At 37.2% G+C, this 21,688-nt stretch overlaps 1 protein-coding gene across 3 annotated transcripts in view; it reads right to left on the bottom strand.

Moving 5' to 3' along the window:
* dtx2.S (deltex 2, E3 ubiquitin ligase S homeolog) overlaps positions 1-21,688 on the bottom strand; it is a 44,569-nt gene that overhangs the window by 7,493 nt on the left and 15,388 nt on the right. The window contains exons 1-6 of one of the 3 annotated variants that reach the window (XM_018248014.2): positions 21,114-21,479; positions 17,135-17,708; positions 14,946-15,004; positions 9,571-9,708; positions 4,324-4,391; positions 826-984 (exon numbers count right to left, since the gene is read on the bottom strand). In XM_018248014.2, the coding sequence (XP_018103503.1) occupies positions 826-984; positions 4,324-4,391; positions 9,571-9,708; positions 14,946-15,004; positions 17,135-17,703 (993 nt within the window). In that variant the 5' untranslated portion in view covers positions 17,704-17,708; positions 21,114-21,479. 3 annotated transcript variants of the gene reach the window in all.

The following is a 21,688-nucleotide window of genomic DNA, read 5'->3' as shown; positions in this document are numbered from 1 at the left end:
CACTTTAGTATCTTGGTATATTAATATCCAAATACATTACACAACGTAACAGAGCTTTTTTAAAAAAATGGCAACACAAAGTTAATAACAAGGGCTATAGTTCAGCTACAATATATTGTATCACAGTTCTGCTGCAGGACTTGCTATTGCCTTATTATACCATGGTTTCTAGCAATTTTAAAAAGAAGAAAAACTTTGAATAATTGTGCATCTTTTGAAGGGTATATATAGCCAAATATATATATAATTTTGCCTTTTGAAAGAAGACAACTGATTAAAATAGCTGTATATTTATTTGTACGGAAGTCAGATTTTCTCTACCAAAGACTAAATATCCCACGATGCATTGCCTGCTTCTTCAGAGGTCTATTCATCAGCTGCCATCTGCTAAATTGTTTCAATAGTTACAACTAACAGTGCAGAAACAAGCAAGGGCTGACAGATACTGTTTCACAGTAGCACAAATAGTTACAAATAAGTGAAAAACTTCAACAAATATATACACAATTTTCATAGAATTACATTTTTTTGCTTTTATCACCTCTGGTAGGTTGTGAAATATATTTTGATGTTAAATATTGGTGTTTTATTTTAGTACCATCATATCTTATTACTGTAGCAGCAGACTTGAGAATATTCAGTCATCTGTTGAGTTTGAAGGGTTTATTTTCTGCTGTGATATGAATTTGATTGATTTATTAGTATATGAACGAATTGGTATATATTAGAAATGTAGGTTAATTTTCTGGTGAAATATAACATTTTAAGATGATCTTAATATACAGATGGCTTAGTGTACATTTTCAGATATTCAGTCTTCTGTACCTTGTTCCCATTGTTATACATAGCTAGCATACAAAGCTGATGAAATGTATGGGCGCATTTCTTAAGTTTCCCTACTGCCGTTGGCTTGATGTTCTTGCTCTCGACAGCATCGCTGTATCCAGAAGCAATATTCAGTGGTTCCATACAGATTATGCAGTCCTGCAAGGAAAAAGTAGAATAAGAATTTTAAAAATTCTAAAATTTTAGGTATTTTTGTTAAGTGAGTTTTTAATGTCAGAGATTCAAAGAGGAAAGCCTCTCTGCATCTCATTATGCATAGGCAGTACACTGGAGCAGCAGTTGGGTCTTGGGTTTGTTCTTCCTGGACTTCCACCAGGTACAATGATTTCCTTCTATACTTCATAGACATACAGGCATGTTAACTGGCTTCTTATGAACTTGCCCTTAGTATGTGTGGTAGAAACTTTAGACTGTGAACTCTACTGGTGTGGGATAGATAAAAAAGCTAAATAATGTTTGTAAAAGTGGAGTAACATTGGTGCTATATAAATAAAGGGTAATGATCCACATACAAGGCTTTTCCCCTCCAAAGTTCATTTGCCACACCTAAACATTGTGTAAATGCAAGATGGTGAATATTCCCAGAGAATTACAGAATACAAACACCACTGTATATACATGTAGGTGCTGAAAAAAAGAGAACTCAACAGAAGTCAAATAGAAATCTGATGAAGATGCATTATATAATTGTTGTTAATTATTCTTTATTCATAGAGCACAATGCCTGTATAATTCTGGATTGTGAGTTAATTAGAGTATACAGAAAAAAAATCAACAGGCATGAGAAGGGCATACAAATTTCTTTCAATCAGTTATCTGGTGAAGCTCAAATGCAGGAACCGAGTGGATTTAAATCTCTGAATTTCCGAATTTGTAATTTTCAGTCTAAGGTGTAAGCAGGCACCTTACTACAGTCAGGTTGTGAGCATGACAGAGAACTTCAGATATGTATAATTACTCCTCTATTATTACCTATTTACATAAGCATATTCAATAATTCACCCATCTCTGAAAATCTTTTAAAACACGCTTCTTTAAAGAAGGTTACCATTTTCTAGTCTAGCATTCCTTTATACTAAACTATGGGGCACATTTACTTAGTTCGAGTGAAGGAATAGAGGAAATAAAGTTCGAATTTCGAATGGTCAAATATGGCTACTTCGACCATCGAATGGGCTACTTCGACCTTCGAATCGAACAATTTGAACTAAAAATCGTTCGACTATTCAACCATTTGTTAGTCGAAGTACTGTCTCTTTAAAAAATTCTTCGAACCCCTAGTTCTCCACCTAAAACCTACCGAGGCCAGTGTTAGCCTATGGGGAAGGTCCCCATAGGATTCCTAACAATTTCCTGATTGAAGGAATATCCTTCGATCGATGTATTAAAATCCTTCGAATCATTCGATTCGAAGGATTTAATCGTTCGATCGAACGATTATTCGTTCGATCGTAGGAATAGCGGTAAATCCTACGACTTCGATATTCAAAGTATTTTATTTCGACGGTCAAATATCGAGGTTTAATTAACCCTCGATATTCGACCCTTGGTAAATGTGCCCCTATGTGTATATACTATGACCACCTGATAAATGCAATGCCCAATGTCACACATTTCAATTTTCTGACTCCTGAGCTTGCCCATCCCCATACCTTGTGTCTCAAACCCTTACATCTTTTAGATTGTAAGCTCTTTTGAGGGTCCTCTTTACCTCATGTAAAGGCCCTTCGTTATTGATCTACTAAACAGGCCAGATGAGTACTAACAATTGTATGGGTTTGGCCCTTTCATGATGGGAATTTCATTAACATGCTGTAGGCTTGTTCCACATGCAAAGTTTATAATAATAATAATAATGACAGCCAGAGTCATGTTGACCCTTTCAACATATAGAACACACTTCTGTCCTGATAGGAGTAGAATGTTTCAGGATGACAGTGCTCTCCAGCCACAGCCATCCATTGGGCATACATTAGAACTCCAATAATAGAAATCACAGAAATAAATAGGAAGTGCAAACACAACATATGCCCGGTCAAAAGGGTTCATGTTAGTAAATGCATTGGATAACTAATTCTTGCATATCATAGGAATGCATTGAAAGTAAGAGAGGGATCGAAATGTCAAGTTTCAAGTTAAATAAAAGTTTTAAAAAAGAAAAAAAAAAAAGTAGCCTGCCTTCAAATTCTGGTGGTGATCATCTATGTCTAGTCTATTTTATTTTGCAATGTGGGGAATGGTTGCTCTACTAAAAAAAAAACATTAAATAGTATGTATTATTATAACTAAAAAAAAGAGAGTTGCTCTTGTTAAACAGACATTAGGGCTCATTTACATCCATAGACTGTAACCTGCCGTGGCAGGTGACCGGCGGGTGCAGGGAAAGGCACTTAAAGCGTGCTCAATCCCAGCCTGTTCGCGTCTGACACGCCCGCGTTTGAAAACTGCGTCACAGTGCAGCATTAGGACACTGTAACATCATTAGTGCATGCCCAGCATATTAGCACTGTAACGGTGTTCTCATTGGTTCCCTTCCTTGTTTATCATGCTTTGCCCCTTCCATTGGTTCAATGCCCTTTAAATAGCTCCCATTCTCAAGCTGGCTTCTGTGTAATCAGTTCCTGCCTAAGTCTTGTTTTGATTGCTGTTCCAGGTTTTGACTCCTGCCTGTTTATTGACCTTGATCCTTGCTGCCTGTCCTGATCCCCTGCCTGACATTGACTATGATTTTGCCTCCTCCTTGTCTGTACCACAAGTATCTCTAAAGTGTTCAGGTTCCCTGCCGATCCAGCCGCAAAAAGTTTTGGGGCCCCAAAAGGGCATCAGTAAAGGCCTAGGTTGTCAGGGGTGACCTTGTACACCAAAGGGTACTCATACCAGCAGTCTCCCTGGGCATCCTTGTTAACTAAATTTTATACAGACATAGTGGGCAACTTGCTCTCTTGCCCTCTGAGTTCTAAAACTACTTTCATTAAATGTACTTGATTTAAAAGGTTCTCTGTGCACTTCTGTTTAGTTACGCTCAGCAGTAATTTGTCCTTCCTGCCTTTTGTTCCAAATTGCTGCTGTACCTTTCAATATACAGCTCAATTGCATCGGATTTATGGAGTGTGCAGTGGTGCATGGGAAAACTCATTGCATTATGGGGAAAAACATGAAATTGCAGTTTAATCACTGTGTTAGGGTAAGTGAACGAGCCCTCTCATTCACGTTACAGACCTTGTAGACTGCAAATGACCACTTAATCATATATAATCCATTTTACCCAGGGAGATATAGACTGCCACGTATTACTCTAGTTCTCAGCGTGTACAGTTAAAAGTAGGCTGTTCTCTAATCATAAAGAGAACAGCAACCAAACATAATTCAGAAAGATAAAAGTCAAATCTACCAACTGATTTACAGAAAGAAAGTTAACATAGAAAGCTATAGGAAGGATACAGGTCTAATTAGTGCAGCATTGCTTTGGAATTGTACCTCTTCTAGCGGCTTTTCTACATTCTCCAGATATTTCTTTACAACTTGCTCAGGCTCAGCAGCAATTCCTAAAGCAAAACAAATCTCAAGGTTAAATACCCAAATTATAAATAAAAGGAAAAAAAAAGTTTATTTTAAAGATTATGGATTCACACACTAGTATGAGTAACATGTAATTTAAAGTTCAAAGTACTAGCCAGCAGCATTCCACGTTGGAGGTGCAGTTGGTGCTCAACCACATGGCTCCATCCCAAGGAGCACAAAGTTATGCAGTGAATTGTGTTTGATTATAACCCATGAAATGCACCACAAATGAATACCCCCAAGACTAATAGCAGATACTGGAATCAAATACCACCAAAATGTTTCTATGATGAAATATATACCCTCTGTAGCAATGTATGCCACTTCTTTGTTTACCTGTCTCAAATGTCTCTAATTCAGTGGCATCCAAGATTGAGCCAATTAAATGAATGGAGTGGCTAGTAAACAATTTGGTTCAACCAAGCTGTCTATGTAAAGACACTGAGAAATTCAAATTCTCTATATAGTACACCAGATCACTTTTATTGAAACACTGATGAGAAAGTGTTTTTTTTTTTTAAATGCATTTGTGAGTGGTCTACTTTAAACATGAGTACATCTTGATAACAAAACTCTCTGGCTGAATCAGAAGGTGCTTCTTGAAGACAGTGTGGACTTACTGCAGGAGATCATTGAATGTTGGGCAATCAGGTCACATCTGTATAATATTAATTCGTCCAAAAGCAGGCTACACCTAGGATAGAGAAGCTAGAGACCATTTTCAATATATCCGTGTTCTCTTTTGGCTTTGATCCTAAGGAGACTGAGTTTCTTCATAGGCAGAAGTGTTCTTAAGCAACACCCAGGTCTCATCCATTTAGGTTTCAGGTGTCTACATCTGTTTCTGTTAAAAATATTTATATTTTCACACCACCCAAACTACTCCTGAAAGTTGTGACCAGAACAATAGGAGCCAACCCTCTTAAGGAAAAAAAAAAGTTGCAACGATAAAACAGTTGCATTTTAGTGACTCGGTATAATAAGTCCCAACGCACAGGATACACGAGTTGGTTATTTGCAATCATCATTTATTTCTATAACTTTATCTAGTTACACACTGATTTTATATAATTGAACAACAGGGGACTAACCATAAATGAACAAACAAGGAAATAGATGAGAATGAAAGAGGAGGATTGGGAGGCCCTGCTTGCAATTATATGACAAGCCTGAGTGAGAACCAGCTGCTTCCATCAATACACCAGTCAAATTTTCTGGGCAATGGGATAGATGTTTCCGAGTTGGGCAACAAAAGAAACAGCTGGGAAGCAGAGGGGAAAATATTAGAGAACAGATTGGGAAAGGGGGTGTAATGTAAGGAACGAAGATAAGAGACAAAAAATAATAAGCAGAGAAAGGCCAGAGACAAGGAGGTTACACACAATACATGGGAGTAATATAATTGAAAAGTGTCAGCAACCAGCTGGACTCTTGCTAATGTTACATTGCCATTGAACCTAAACACTTTCTGTGAAGACCAACAACACACAGTCAAGCAGACTACCTACATAAAAGTGTGAGTTTGGGTGGTATAATCCATTGCCACCTATCAAGACCAGTGAATGTGTTGTAAATAGATAAATAGATGAAGAAAACATCAGTAATAGATGCCACATTCTGTGCATCCAATAACCAGTGGAATGGTGACATTCATAATAGCTGGCATCAAAGATTATCCTTAAAGGGGAACTATCGCGAAAATGCAAACTATGCTGCAGAGTTCCATTTTATCTGTACCCGGAAGGCAGTTGTAAAATACTGCTATTGGTTGGCTGATTAACAATCTGTTGAGATGCATTCTGCATTCTAGCTTCTATGAGACTACATGGAATGCAGCTAAACTACAGATCAGTATTTTATAGTTGTCAGTTTTAAAGTCAAACCTATTCCTTTAAACCAACGTACCAATAACATTCCTTTGCTGGACAACTGATTGGCAGTTAGTACAGATGAACAGTCAATGACTGTATAGTTCAATGTAGGCATACTGGGGAAATACACATGTGCAATGAAAGCTTAATGCAGATTTTTTTAAACCTGGCGGAGAAAAATTGTAGAAAGATGGCTAAAACTTGTTCCTTCTGTTTAAAACATAGAAGCTCGGGTTTCCTGCATGTGCAAAAGGCCCCTCTTGTTCATCCCTGTTGGGAAGATTTAGATGTGCGCATTCAGCATCCTACCAAAATAGTTTGCACAACTGCAGCTTTATATTAATATCCCTGCTGTGGGTTGCTAAAAAAAACTGACACAGACCCTTCATCAGCTATTACCAGACAGCTATTACATTTTAAAGTATTTAATAAACAAGGATCAGTATGCCCTGTATGCTGTATAAAGAGGGTCAATAAATTATTCATAGTCCTTCTAGATGCAGAACATTCAATTTGACAATAGAGTGTGACAAACTCTTGGAACAGATACTCTTTAGACACCAAAGATCTGTGCTATTGTGACAGCCTCTAGGTACAGTCTACCCCACAAATGGTCATGCCCTTTACATGCTTTTGCCTACTTCAAATTAAAGGTTTTTCTAAGCTATTGATATTTCCTGTGGTTTAGCCAAACTTCCCAAGGTTTCCAGTTATCTTTGCTTAAGCTGCTGCCTTAACACACATACTGCAGTCTGTCCTTTATGTTCTTCAGCCAACACCACATCATGTGTCATGTTGTAATTCACTGTACGGAGGTAGCTCAGCCAAGCACATTAAATAAAGGCAGGTTCCTAAGATTCTGGATAATAATTCCCATACCTGTACTATAAATCCCTGTGGGTACATTTTAAACTTCTTAAGGACAAAATGATGTGATCATTAGAAGGTTAAAAAATATGATGGAATGTTCTTATTGACTTGGCTGGACACAGTTTGCATAGCAGCTGTATTAGCAATGCATATATGAATTTATTTTTGGTGGAGTATGTTCCCTTTTTTATTAACAGTGCACTATAAAGAAATGTCTCACACACGATTCTGTCTACTGACAGACATAAAAATATTAGATTTATTTACATTTGCATTGATGTCAATACCTACATTATTCTACTACTATATTCGTTAAAAAAAAAAAAAAAAGCAGGGTGGTTGAGAACAAACAAGAAACAAAACAGATTCCAAAACGGCATTTAAACATTTATTAAATGGACATAAAACACATTAAATGCATAATTTTTGCAAATATGAAAAAAATTTAATTCTAAAAACATTTGCTTTCTTGAAAAAAAAAAAAAATTCTCTAATTGATTCATTTGTGGGACTATAGTGACCTGAAAATATTGAACTGTCCACAGAGAACTGGAAGTTGGGTTTATGCACTATTCCCTGTGGGAATGTCCCATCTCCAGAATATCAGGCTGAAGGTGGCACTGGTAAATTATACAGGAAAACCTCTTTTTCTTGTCAGGGGCAATTTCACTGATTGTAATAAACACGAATAAAATACAAAAATAAAGAACACAGATGGGACCTAGATAAAGGTACCATAATACTCCTATACTATACTTTAAACCTCTAACCCTTGTGTACTGGCTTTATATACATATAAATATATATATATACACCCAGGCATGAATAGTAATTAAACAGGCAGTTCAGATAGGAGTTTCTTTTCAGACTTTTTCCTTAAACATGTGTAGGATTTTGAACTATCCCCATAGACTGGAATTGATGGATGCAGTTTAAGTGTTTGAGCCTGAAAAAGGAAATCTACATTAGAAAATAAAATGTGCAGATAGATTAAAAGAATAACCTAATGACATATAAAATAAGCATAATGCTTACTTGCACTTCTCTTCTCCCCTGAACATTATTAATAGCTACATGTTTTCCTTTCAAAGTGACTACATCATAGCACATATGGATGTTACCTCTCCTTAAAGGAGAATGAAAGCTACTGAAGCAGTTTATTGCCAATAGAGAAGCCACAATAGTGCAAGCTATAACACTATATTTATTCTGCAGAATGCTTTACCATACCTGAGTAAACAGCTCTAGAAGTTCTGAGGATAGCAGCTGTCATATTAGCTTGGTGTGACATCACTTCCTGCCTAAGTTTCTTACTGCTCATTCATAGTTCTGGGCTCGGATTACAACAGGGAGGGGAGGGGTGAAAAAGGGAGGAGGAGATGGAGAGAATAGCAAACTGAGCATGTTCAAGCCCTAGCCCTGGAGGTTTATGTTGAAAACAGGAAGTCTAATACAGAAGCCCATGTGTACACAATAGAAGGAAAGAAATGTGGTGTTTCAGAGGACTCAGAGCAGCATTATCGGAGGGTTTACTGGTTTATTTTTTATAGACCTTTCTGATAAAGCTTACTTAATTTTAGCCTTACCTTCTCCTTTAAGGCACAATTACAAACGCAACTGCAAAGTAGGGATTTGGTTCAGGATTCGGCCTTTTTCAGCAGGATTCAGATTCAGCCGAATCCCTCTGCCCATCTGAACCTAATCCGAATGCTAATTTGCATATGCAAATTAGGACGGGGAGGGAAATCACGTGAATTTTTGTCACAAAACAGGAAAGTAAAAAATGTTTCCCCCTTCCCATCTCTAATTTGCATATGCAAATTAGGATTCGGTTCGGTCTAATCTTTCGTGAAGGATTCGGGGGTTTGGCCGAATCCAAAATAGTGTATTTGGTGCATCCCTACTGCAAAGTAATAATATATGTGGCAGATGTTGTGCATTTGAACGGTACTTCTACCCATGCTTTAAACCTTGGGCTAAGCTCTAATGCGCAGGTTCATCCTGCTCTGGTACATTTTATGTAAGGTGCCCACCTGTTTTGAGGGAGGATACTTACAAGGTTCCTTTTGTGTGTTACTAACGTGGTGTTGTGAGCACTGGTGTTAGAAGTAAAGCCATTTGCACCCAAATTGACTAAAAAAACGTGCTCTGCAACATGTGCACAGTTTGCCAGGTGCTATGAGATTGGAATTCTGGGAGAACACTGTATTGTGCCTATGGATTGCAAATGTGCTTGTAAATGAGCCTTATAATCTAATAACTTGCTACTATAGGAAAAAATATGCTGACTCCTTATGAATAATGAAAAAGAATAACATGTATATTCCATTTACTCCATTCATTCACTCACTTAAAAAACAAAAGAAATAGAATATCAATACAATTAAGGTAAAATGGCATTGAAAATATGAATACTGTCTACCTTTCTTAGATTTCCTCAATCTCCTAACTGAGTTGTGATTTTTATCAGGTTTACTGTTCATGGGCGGGTTGGAAGGTGGAGGTGCAGAAGTAAAGCGTACAGGGAACCCAGCTGCAGACATCAGCATTGCCGTCATGCCTTTTGGTGTACACGGAATAGACAAGACATTGAAAAAGAAAATGGCACGGAGGGAGAAACAAAATAAAATAAATAAAACAAATTCAAAATAAAATGAATGATAAATTAAAGGTAAAAAAATATAAAAAAATAGGTATTCAATGCAAATGTAAAAGGATGAGAAAATATATATAATACATGCAGTGACTCCCGTAGAAATCGTCACAGAATAGTACTTTGCACAGTGTATGGGATTTATGGGACCGATTCTCTAGATAAATACAGGTATGGGACCTGTTATTCAGAACACTCGGGACCTGGGGTTTTCCGGATAACAGATCTTTCCGTAATTTGGATCTTCATACCTTCAGTCTACTAGAAAATCATGTAAAAATCAAAATAACCCCAACAGAATGGTTCTGCTTCCAATAAGAATGAATTATATCTTATATTGGATCACGTACAATGTACTGTTTTATTATTACAGAGAAAAAGGAAATAATTTTTTTAAAAAATTTGTATTATTTGGATAAAATGTAGTCTATGGGGAGATGGCCTTTTGTAATTTTGAGCTTTCTTGATAACGGGTTTCTACATAACAGGTCCCATACCTGTACCTGTCACTTCACTGCACTTACACTTACAGGTGATTATCAAAGTGAATGGGGAAATATTTTGGGAGCATTTTGCCCACTAAGGTAAAAAAAAACATAACATAAAAAAATCTTTAAGCTTTTAATAGCCTTCCTGACACTCAAGTTGCAACGATTCCTTTTCTTATTCACTTATTTTGCGAATTTTTAACACCGCCATATACATAGAATGGATAATGAAGTACAAAAAAATAATTCAGTGATAATTCGGCACACGTGTTGTTGTCTCTGCTGGTGTGTATATAGGAGCTGAGAAAAGCCAATCAGCTGCCTTTTGCACCACTGTATGTTTGTTTATGTGTGTGATAGGCACTGGATCAATGCTGGGTATATTTCTGGTAAAGTCAACCCATTTTTCATCTCAACGCACCTGTAATTGTACATGGCATAGGTAAGAAATACGTTTAATGGCTTTATTTAAAAAACAAAAATCACATAGACTTAGGTCCTTGTACATGCTCCTGGTACCTCCTCAATCATCAAAAACTCCATTGTACTAGTCATCTTAAAGGGATACTGTCATGGGAAAAAACATTTTTTTTGCTCCAGCAGAATTCTGCACTGAAATCCATTTCTCAAAAGAGCAAACAGATTTTCTTTAGATTTAATTTTGAAATCTGACATGAGGGTAGACATATTGTCAGTTTCCCAGCTGCCCAGAGTCATGTGACTCTTTGCTGTACTGCAAGTTGGAGTGATATCACCCCCTCCCTTCCCCCCCCAGCAGCAGCCTAACAACAGAACAATGGCAAGGTAACCAGATAGCAGTTACCTAACACAAGATAACAGCTCCCTGGTAGATATAAGAACAGCACTCAATAGTAAAATCCAGGTCCCACTGCAACACATTCAGTTGCAGTGAGTAAGAGAAACAACAGCAATTCCATCCTAAAGTGCGGGCTCTTTCTGAAAGCACAGGCAAAATGACCTGAGATAGCTTCCTACACATCAATATTACAACTAAAAAAATACACTTGCTGGTTCATGAATGGAAATTTATCTGGTAGAGTGAATTATTTGAAGTGTAAACAGTGTAATTTAGAAATAAAAACTACGTCATAAAAATCATGACAGAATCCCTTTAAGCAGGAATGAGGATTGCGTACACTAAAAGCCGCAATCCAGGAAACAAATGCAAACATGTTCTTTTCAAATGGAAATAGAGCTACATATTTTTTTTTAAATCAATTTAATTCAAACACTGCCTTATTAAAGAGGTCCTGTCACTCTAAGAAATAATGCCAAATCCTATTTTATGACATTAGTCAAGCAAAATAAACTTCCCTTATACACTAAATAAATGGTTTCCGTCTTGTTTCATTTAGTCTTGAAATTCACAATCACTACAAGTAAGCAGGCTCCATTTTGTGGACAGTTACTGAGGCAAGCTTTGCATCATGCCAAAATCTTGTTTATGCACCAGAATGGGGCACCTGATAACCATGTCCATGCACTAGTTACACAATTAGATGATGAAGAATGTGAGTGCAGTGATGTCTAGAAAATACAGAACGGAAAATGAAAATAATTGCCTGCCCCGCCTATATGCCTGAGGCACTGAGGAAGGACAGGCAACTTATGATTGATAGCTAAGATTTTTAAAGTACTGTAGTTTATAACATTTAAGGATGTTTTAATAAAAAAAAATTAGCTTTTCAGATTTAATTTGAAAAGGACTTTTATTAAACAGCTTTTAATGTCTGGGTGACAGGTCCCCTTTAAAACACAACGGAAAAAGCAAGCTGGTAGTAAATCAACAGACAGAGATATACACTGTAAAAGAATTAATTGTGTTGATAAGTAATGAAACATTTTTATTGATATTTATTTTAAGTCGATGGACAAAAATGTTATTCTTATTGCTTTTACAGGTGTCTTTATACATTCTGCATTTCATTTTTCTAGAGAAAACCAACCAGTCAGATGCTTAAAGAATACAAAAATAGTAATCTTTAGAATGTGATTTTATTAGAACTTGTTTATCAACCATGCCATGCTGTCTAAGGGGCAGATTTATCAGAATGTGAGATTAGAACTCGCCACAGAAATAAAATCACCCACTTTCTATTCATTCCTATGGGATTTTTAGAATCACATTTATCAAATGTCGAACTGTAAATTTCCCCCAATGATAAATACATTCCATATGTATTTATCATAATAGTCATATGAAAAATTTTGGGAACCCCTCTCAGCCTGGATAATATACTCCAACAAAAAAGATAACAGTGGTATACCTTTCATTTCCCGGGAACATCTGAGTACTGGGGTGTTTTCTAAATGAAGATTTTTAGTAAAGCAGTATTCAGCTGTATGAAATTAAATCAAATGTGAAAAATTGGCTATGCAAAAATGTAGGTACCTTGTAATTTTTCTAATTTGAATACATGTAACTGCTCAATACTGATTACTGGCAACACCAAATTGGTTGGATTAGCTCATTAAGACTTGAACTTGATAGGCAGGTGTGTCCAATCATGAAGAAAAGAATTTAAGATGGCCAATTGCAAGTTGTACTTCTGTTTGACTCTCCTCTGAAGAGTGACAGCATTGGGAACCTCAAAATGGAGGATTGTGAGAATGGTTACAGACAACCCAAAGATCACCTTCAAAGACCTGCAAGAACATCTTGCTGCAGATGGCTTTGAAATGATGAGACAAAAATTGAAGGTCATAACAAAAAGCACTTTGTCGGAAGAAGAACACCACATTCCAACAAAAACACCTGCTGCCTACTGTGAAATTTGGTGGAGGTTCCATCATGCTGTGGGGCTGTGTGGCTAGTTCAGTGACTGGGGCCCTTGTTAAAGTCGAGGGTTGGAAGAATTCAACAAAATATCAGCAAATTCTTCAAGATAATGTTCAAGCATCAGTCACAAAGTGATAATTATTATTTCGCCATAAAGTATTTGTCCAATGCTTTTACATTACCTATCTGATAGCCCCATGTTCCTGTATGAGGGGGCTGCCATATTTGTGCAGCAGGAGTCCATTAGCATTTAAATGACAGGCTGAGATGGGACTGTCAGGTTGGCAAAACAGTTAAGTTTAGGAACTTCCAACTAACAATTATTTACAAAAACAAACCTTTCAGCAAAAAACAATCAGCATATCCTAAAGGTAACTTTTAATGTACATTCGTATTTTAAAAAGTAGTTTTTTAGTGTCAGTATCACTTTAAGGGAAAATAGTTCTGCACTTAGCACATTCATATTTGTGTAAATCCTTATTCACCAAAGTAGAATTAAATGTGAAAAAACTAACCTTATACACTGTATGGTTTTCCATTTCTTTAATAATAAACAATTAAAAATGGCGCCATACAACTAGTAAAGCTTCTTTATTAGGCTGTGAAGATTTAAGCTAACATTACAAATAAAGTGAGTTAAAGGTATAGTGAAACATAAGGGAAGACATTTCTAAATAAAGACGATCATAAAAATTCTACTATTGGAAAAAAAGCTATATAAATCAAGAATAATCATAATGGGCCAGGGGCCTCCTTCCCACTGTGTCTCTTACCACATAGTTTTTCAAACACATGCTGAGCACAAAAAAATGCATATATTGCGTTTAAATGTGTTTATTAACAAAGCTAAGCATGTTTTTTCCTGTTCCAAAAACCAACCCTCTATTCTATTGATAGCTGAACACACACCCAACCCTAGAAAATGCAGCATGCTGTATCTAAAAAAATGCAATAAAACACAACTCAGAAAAACCAAGCAGGATATAATGTTATCAATTAGCAAATGGGTTTATTTGCACTCAACCCTGCATTTTAAAGTGTGTTAAATGGATAAAAACTGCCCTTGTGTAAGAGCCCTTAAGTTCTGTGTCTTTATATGAGCTCTGTGTATATTTATTGTATTTATTGCATTATATACCAAGCTTTTATTTAGATTGTACTTGTATGCATTGTATGGTGCTGCAGTTCCTTAACAGCGCTTTACAAATAAAGTTATACATACATAATTCTGTCTGTGGTAAAAAATAAATGATTGTGTACAGAAAAGATACAATGCTATGTGTATCTAAATATAAACCAACACCATTGGCTCCGAATTCCAGTCTTTAGAGACCATCAAAAGCAGATGTTGCTTTAGTGTTTTACAGAGAGAATCCTTTGCGAGTTAACTATTACAACTTTCTAGGATTTCAAGCATCGGTCAAGGCATGAGAACCAACCATCATTATTTGAATACATAATTTGCCAGATTCCCACAGCACTAGCTTAAACGAGAAGTTTCTGATATGAGATTAATATTAAAGGGATAACAACCCTGCCTTTTCAACATTATTTTATTCAGTATGGTATGTTCTGTACATACTTTTTGTCTATTGTTTTAATTATGGAATTTAAATTTTGTTGCCATTTTTTAAACTTAGGGTAAAATCTGAGAAGCATCTATATAATTGAGTTTCTCATAATAACAGTACTATTGCTTTAACGAATGTTGAAATGGAGGGGGGGGGGGGGTACTGTCCTTTAACACCGAGCCATGGAAAAACAACTGCAGAATACATCACAGCCTCCCTTTTTTACCAGTAGAACTACAGTAATGTTGTAGACACTGTGTAAACATGTAAATATTTATACATTACCTGCTAAGGCTTGTTTTGTTGAACTTTGCTTCTGCATGTTTACTGGGACAGACGGTATGCTTAAATAGGAACAAAAAAACACAAGTAAACTTTTAAAATGTAAAGGAAAGTTTGAACGTTCTGCTAAACCAGAGGGATATACACAGGCAGCTGTTTCTGATTCTAGGAGTTTTAATTAATTGCTTAAAATGGTTCAGCGAATGAGCATGAGTAGAGCTACAGGTGTGATCCTACATGAGAGAAAAGGGCAGGGAATGGAGAAAAGAAGACATTCGATGCTTAGAAGATTGCACATACACAATAAAATCTACTCCAGTAAGGGAACTTGAAGTAGGTTTACATATACACGGAGAATTATGTAAACATGAATAAGAGGTCTAAGCATTTCAGTAGCTAGAGCAGATAACATTTAGTTGTGATTGTAAAGGCTGGGACACACTGGGCGATTTGGGGAGATTTAGTCGCCTGGCGACTAATCGCCGCGACTTTTCTCCCCGAATGCCTCCCCTCGCTCTGCACCTGGCTAAAATGAAAAATCGCCTGCGCTAATCACACGCGGCGTTTCGTTTTCCGAAATCGCCCGAAGTTGCCTCACGAGGAAACTTCGGAAAACGAATCGCCGCGTGTGATTAGCGCAGGCGATTTTTCATTTTATCCAGGCGCAGAGTGAGGGGAGACATTCGGGGAAGATTGGTCGTGGAAAGTCGCGGCGATTAGTCGCCAGGCGACTAAATCTCCCCAAATCGCCCAGTGTGTCCCTACCCTTATAAAAGAGAATTTTTTAACACCAAAAAAATAAGTGTTTCAAAGGAATGACACTATAATGTATTGCTGTCCTGCACTGATAAAACTGGTGTGTTTGCTTTAGAAACACAATAAATGAGCTGCTGTGTAGCCATGGAGTGACCATTCAAGCACAGGACAGATAATTGAGAAGTTATCTGTATACTACATAATTGATCTGTTATCTGCTAGATATCATGTGCTTTGCTTCATTTTTCTAGCTTGAATGGCTGCCCCCATGACTACATAGCATAGCAGCTTGTTTATATAAACTATAGTCATGTGTCTAAAGCAAAATCAAAAATTGTTCCAGTGCAGGGCAACACTACATTATATTTTCATTACTTTAAAACACTTTCATTTATTGCTGTTACTTTTCCTTTAATCATTTAACATTTAAACCAGAGCAAGAGTGAACGACAGGCTCCTGTATTGATATTTGTATAAAACGTGTATGTATAACATAAGCATTAGTAATGTTCAGGCCGGCCCGAAGTAAGGTATGGGCCAAATTCTGCAGACCAAGCTTATATTGTTAGAACTACAGTTGTACTAATGTTTTCACAGTAAATTGCAAAAGCAAAACCACTTGGGAAAATTATGATTGGTCAATATGACTGATAGCTGATATCTCTCAAGTATGTTTAACAAAAACAAACAAAAAAATAGAAACACAATTTGGGTTTCATGTATAATAAAACGTCTTTTCAAATTAAAAAGCTTTTTATCCTTATATGGCAAATTCTCTTTTACCAATAGATGTGAAATGTAGTAGTAAATGTGAAAGAAAAAAAGGGCACATGTGAAAGGTAACAATAGGTGCAAAGAGGAGAAAAAGGAAGTCAGAGGAGAGATAGGTAAAGAAGAAGATAGCATTAAAAAAATGAAATAAGTAAAATGAAGCTAGGAGAAGAAGAAAGGTCATGCGAGATAAAAAATGGACAGCATAAAACTAAAAGTAGAAATAGGAGTCAAGAAGGGGAGAGGACAGAAGAAACATGACCAGAAAGAAAAAGGATAAGAAAAATCTGAAATAAGATGAAACCGGAAGTTTGAGAATCGCACAAAAAGGAAAATTGTGGAAGATGGTAAAAAAAACAAGAGGGGAAGACAGAAAGACATTCAAGAATCTGAATAAAGCTGGTAAAAATGTGACAAATTGTAAAATGTCAGATGTAAGTGAAGAATAGAAGCAAACGTTTTGAAAACAAAGGTGATTAATATAGTCCAACATTTTAGAAGTGCAATTTAGAACTAGACTATACATTTTGTAACATAGGTTTATTATAGTAATATTTTTCAGGAAAATAAAGCTTTAAATAAAATGTGTTAGGCAGATGTTCAGCATTATTGCTGCTATACCCATATAAATGCATGTTGCTAGAAGGGGTTGTAACTTGATTTACCTGGTTCCATTAGATGATGAGGGTCCTGGAAATTGCAGAGGAACTGGAGATGTTAACCAAGTGCTATTAAGTTTTGGTGTTGACTTTGAACTTGCCATTGATGGCTTAGGATAGGGTACATAACCAATATTAAAGGATGACACAAATGAAGTCCTAGACAGCTGGCTACCAGAGGAGGTAGGCAAGTTTATCATGGAGTGTCGGTGACGTCCGGATATAGGACCTGCTCCACTGTTGGCTAGGCACTGGTGACAAAGACATGCTGATGATTTATGAACAGGTCCCATTGCTGATGTTAATGTATAAGGAATGTCCGCTCTTCTCTGAACTTGCCTTCTAAAACCCGTCATTTTATTTGTTTGAATGCAAGAGTTTAACTCAACCTGGTAGGGGAGTCCAAATGCTCCAAGATCCACCAATGGTCTTCCATTACAGTAATTTTCATCTAAGTAAATGGTAATTGGCATTTCATAAGAAGTCCAACATGCTTCATCATTTATCCATTCCCAAGAAATTCCTTTGGCTGGTGCAGAATTAGATGGATAAAGTGATTTCCTCACACTACGCATAGTTCCTTTTAAACAAATAGAGAAAATGATTTAACACAAGACGATTGTGCCTACTTACATAAATACTGTATGTTGAAATAGCAATGTGCATTTTATCCCTGCAAATAACGGTTATAGATTTATGCCGCAAGCTTTACATTTTAGGGATTTTTCTTTTGGTTCTGTTATGGTAGGATGACAGTTTCATGAAAGGCAGTACAGGTATGGGATGTGTTATCCAGCAAGCTCGGGACCTGGGGTTTTCCGAATAATGGGTCTTTTTCTAATTTGGATCTTCATGCCTACTAGAAAATCATTTAAACATTAAATAACCCCAATTGGAACTGTATAAGCTCATGTATCTAGCCCGAGGATGCCCAAAGAAATTTGAGAATATATGGAATCCTTGGCTCGAGTCACCAGCCACCTCAATCAACCAAAGACTGACAATTTTCAGCCATACTTCCTCCCTCCCCCTTTTCTTTTTCTAACTAGCTTTTCTTCCTTCTACTTTTTTAAGTTGTTAAAATTCAATAAAAATTAATCTTTAAAAAAACAAAAAACATTAAATAACCCCAATAGGGTTGTGTCGCCTCCACAAAGGAATGATTATATCTTAGTTTGGATGAAATACAAGCTACTGTTTTATTATAAACAGAGAAAAGGGAACTCATTGGATTATTTGAATAAAATGAAGTCTATCGGAGCTGTCCGTAATCCGGAGCTTTCTGCATAATGGGTTTACATATAAGGGATCCAATTCCTGTAGTGGAAGTCAAATTAAAAACATGTACAAGCGCAGAGTGTAAAGTGCATTTGCCCAGGATGCAGCGATGTTCCCACAATTCCAGCATAAGGGAAACTTACATCAAGACACAGTAGGAGCTGATGCAGCGTAACACACATTATGAAGAATCGGACACAACTGCGCTAAAACATTTTCAGTCAGTGTTGTGTCATTGTTAGGTTTTGTCTGTTGTGCCTATATTCAGCCTTCAATGAGAGTTCCTGCCAGCTTGTGGGGGAAATGTAAGTTGTTTCTTTGGATGTAAGTACCTTTTATTAATTTCATCAATGCGTTCACTTTACATGATTAGACATGCAGTTTTGGTTATAAATGAGCTCTTAAGACTTGATATTACTACAATATTACTATATTGTTCTAGTCTGCAAGGACACAGGTTCAGACAGAAACTTTTTTTGGCTCAATTGGGGGGGGGCGTCTAAAAAACTCGGGCTAGTGACAATTCAACAACCCTAACCCACATGTGGGTGTACAACTCTCTAGACAGAAGATTAGCATTTTTGGCTCACTGGTGGACCAGTATAAACTGTAATGCTAGTAATTGTAATAGTGATGCACTGACCGTAACCCACCCTCTTCCAAGCTGAACCCAGTCCCATTGGGGCAATACAGGCGCAATGTCCAGGATGACCATCTGACTTCTGGACCAGCAGAAAGTGAAGAAGGGCTGTATCTCTTCCTTATCTGCCAATGCACCATACACTGGCACTATACACATGCATCAGATATTAAAACTTTTAAACCTGCTTGGATTTCTGACAGACTAATATCCATAGTACAGGTATGGGACCTGTTATCCAGAATGCTCGGGTCCTGGGGTTTTCCGGATAACGGATCTTTCCGTAATTTGAGTATTCATGCCTTAAATCTACTAGAAATTAATTTAAACATTAAATCAATCCAATAAGGTGGTTTTGCTTCCAATAAGGATTAATTATATCTTAGTTGGGATCAAGTTTTATTTTATTATTACAGAGAAAAAGGAAATCAATCATTTTTAAAAATTTGGATTATTTGGATAAAATTAGTCTATGGGAGACCGCCATTCCGTAATTTGGAGCTTTTTGGATTTCGGGTTTCCGCATAAGGGATCCTATCAGATATTCATTAACAGTACAAACAAAATAACTGCCTTTTGCACATATTATGCATGTAGAGAGAGACATGATGTTTGGTGATTTTAATAGAGTGAGCTCTAATAAATCTTTTAGGCAAAAGGAGCCCTCTTACAAGATATATTGGATCTAACTGTCAATGATCATATGACATCCAACTCCTGAATAAAGACAGAATGAGAAGAAACAGATGCTGAGAGAGGAATAGTGAAGATAAACTTGATTATTTCAGAAACAGTACAGAATTTTTAATTGATTGTGTTTAGAAATTTTCTTACTTCAATATGAGGAAGCTTATATTCAATTTTCGCTCCCCTAGTTGGTCATAAGCATACTAATATAATCATGCTTTTTGGTATGGGTATGGTGGCAATTCTGACAGATAACCATGTACTATGGATATTAGTCTGTCAGAGATCCAGAAATCTTATTAGCTGAAGCTAATATTAAATTTTAATTTTTGCAATAGTTCCCCTTTAAGCGCATACTGGTGCTGTGAAACAGGGATTTCTTGGTGAAACAATTGATGCTAGTCTGACTGTGCCAGTATCTGCCATAAGTGGTCTGTATCCCACTCAGACAAAGGCAGTCCTATGCTAATTCTAATTAATTTAGACGGTATGGTCTACAAAAACAAATATGCAAACAAATAAAGCCCCCCATGTTGAGTAGAAACTATGCTTTATATGTTACTAAAGTTGTTGCAAAAGGAAAAGAAAACTGGTTTAATGGCATCATTGAAATTGGGTACTTTTGGCTGTGGTGATGGCTCTCAATACAATGGCATCATTCGTGGGGACACTATAGCACACCCAACCAATGGCACTCCAATGAAAATCAATGGACATTTTACATGCAATAGCTCAGCGGTTGTTTCATAAAATGCCCATGTGGATGTGTATGTGGGACCAACATCTAAAGCAGTATGGGTACCAGGGCCGGGCCAAGGTAGTTTGGCACCCTAGGCAAGGGCTTCAATTAGCACCCCCCTCATCCTGTATTACCATTTCCCACCTTACCATTACAGTTTTTTCATAAACAAACCTTACAACACATTAATGAAACTTTTCATTTATATAAATATTGCCCCCAAATCTCTACCTGTGCCAGCAGTCAGCCATAAATATCCCCCCAAATCTGTAATTGTGCCAGCAGTCAGCTATAAATATGCCCCCAAATCTGTAATTGTGGCAGCAGTCAGACGTAAATATGCCCCCAAATCTGTACCTTTGCCAGCAGTCAGCCATAAATATGCCCACAAATCTGTAACTGTGCCAGCAGTCAGCCATAAATATCCCCCCAAATCTGTAATTGTGCCAGCAGTCAGCTATAAATATGCCCCCAAATCTGTAATTGTGGCAGCAGTTAGCCATAAATATGCCCCCAAATCTGTAACTGTGCTAGCATTCAGCCATAAATATCCCCCCAAATCTGTAATTGTGGCAGCAGTCAGCCATAAATATGCCCCCAAATCTGTACCTGTGCCAGCAATAAACATTGTCCCCATGTACCTGTACCAGCAGGAACCAGGAAGCATCAAAAAATAAGGCGAGTTCTCTTCATTGCGTGCCGGCGCCACACCAACGCGCCAGCCCAGCTCTCCTCCTCTCTGCTGCTTACTGTTGGTGGTGACGTCAACTGGATGCGCCGCTTCCAACAGCGTGTCCACCACCACTCGTTGAAAAGAACGCCGCTGGATGCCAGCACGTTAGAGGGAGGTTGGGGATCTCTGCAGGAGCCGGAGGACTAACCAATAGTGCGCGGTGGAACCAATAGGGCGCGGCGCAGCCCCATACAACAGTCACACACTTGGGTCAGATGGCATAAAGCAACTTTTATAAAGAAAAAAAATAAATAAATAAAAAAAACAGAGAAAATTCCCATTAAAAATGAGCCCCCTTATGAATGCGCCCTAGGCAGGCGCCTACTCTGCCTACCCCTAGTTCCGGCCCTGATGGGTACATCTAAATGAAAATAAAAGTAATATACACAGATATACACCAGAAGTGGAAGAAAAAAAGTAAAAAGATCGGAGGAAAAATTTAAACGGAATTATCAGTTGCAAAACATTTTTATCACAATAAAC

Source organism: Xenopus laevis, chromosome 2S (assembly GCF_017654675.1).
Source record: "Xenopus laevis strain J_2021 chromosome 2S, Xenopus_laevis_v10.1, whole genome shotgun sequence".
NCBI lineage: Eukaryota > Metazoa > Chordata > Amphibia > Anura > Pipidae > Xenopus > Xenopus laevis.
Note: the sequence above shows the minus strand (reverse complement) of the source record. Positions and strands in the feature narration are given on the sequence as shown.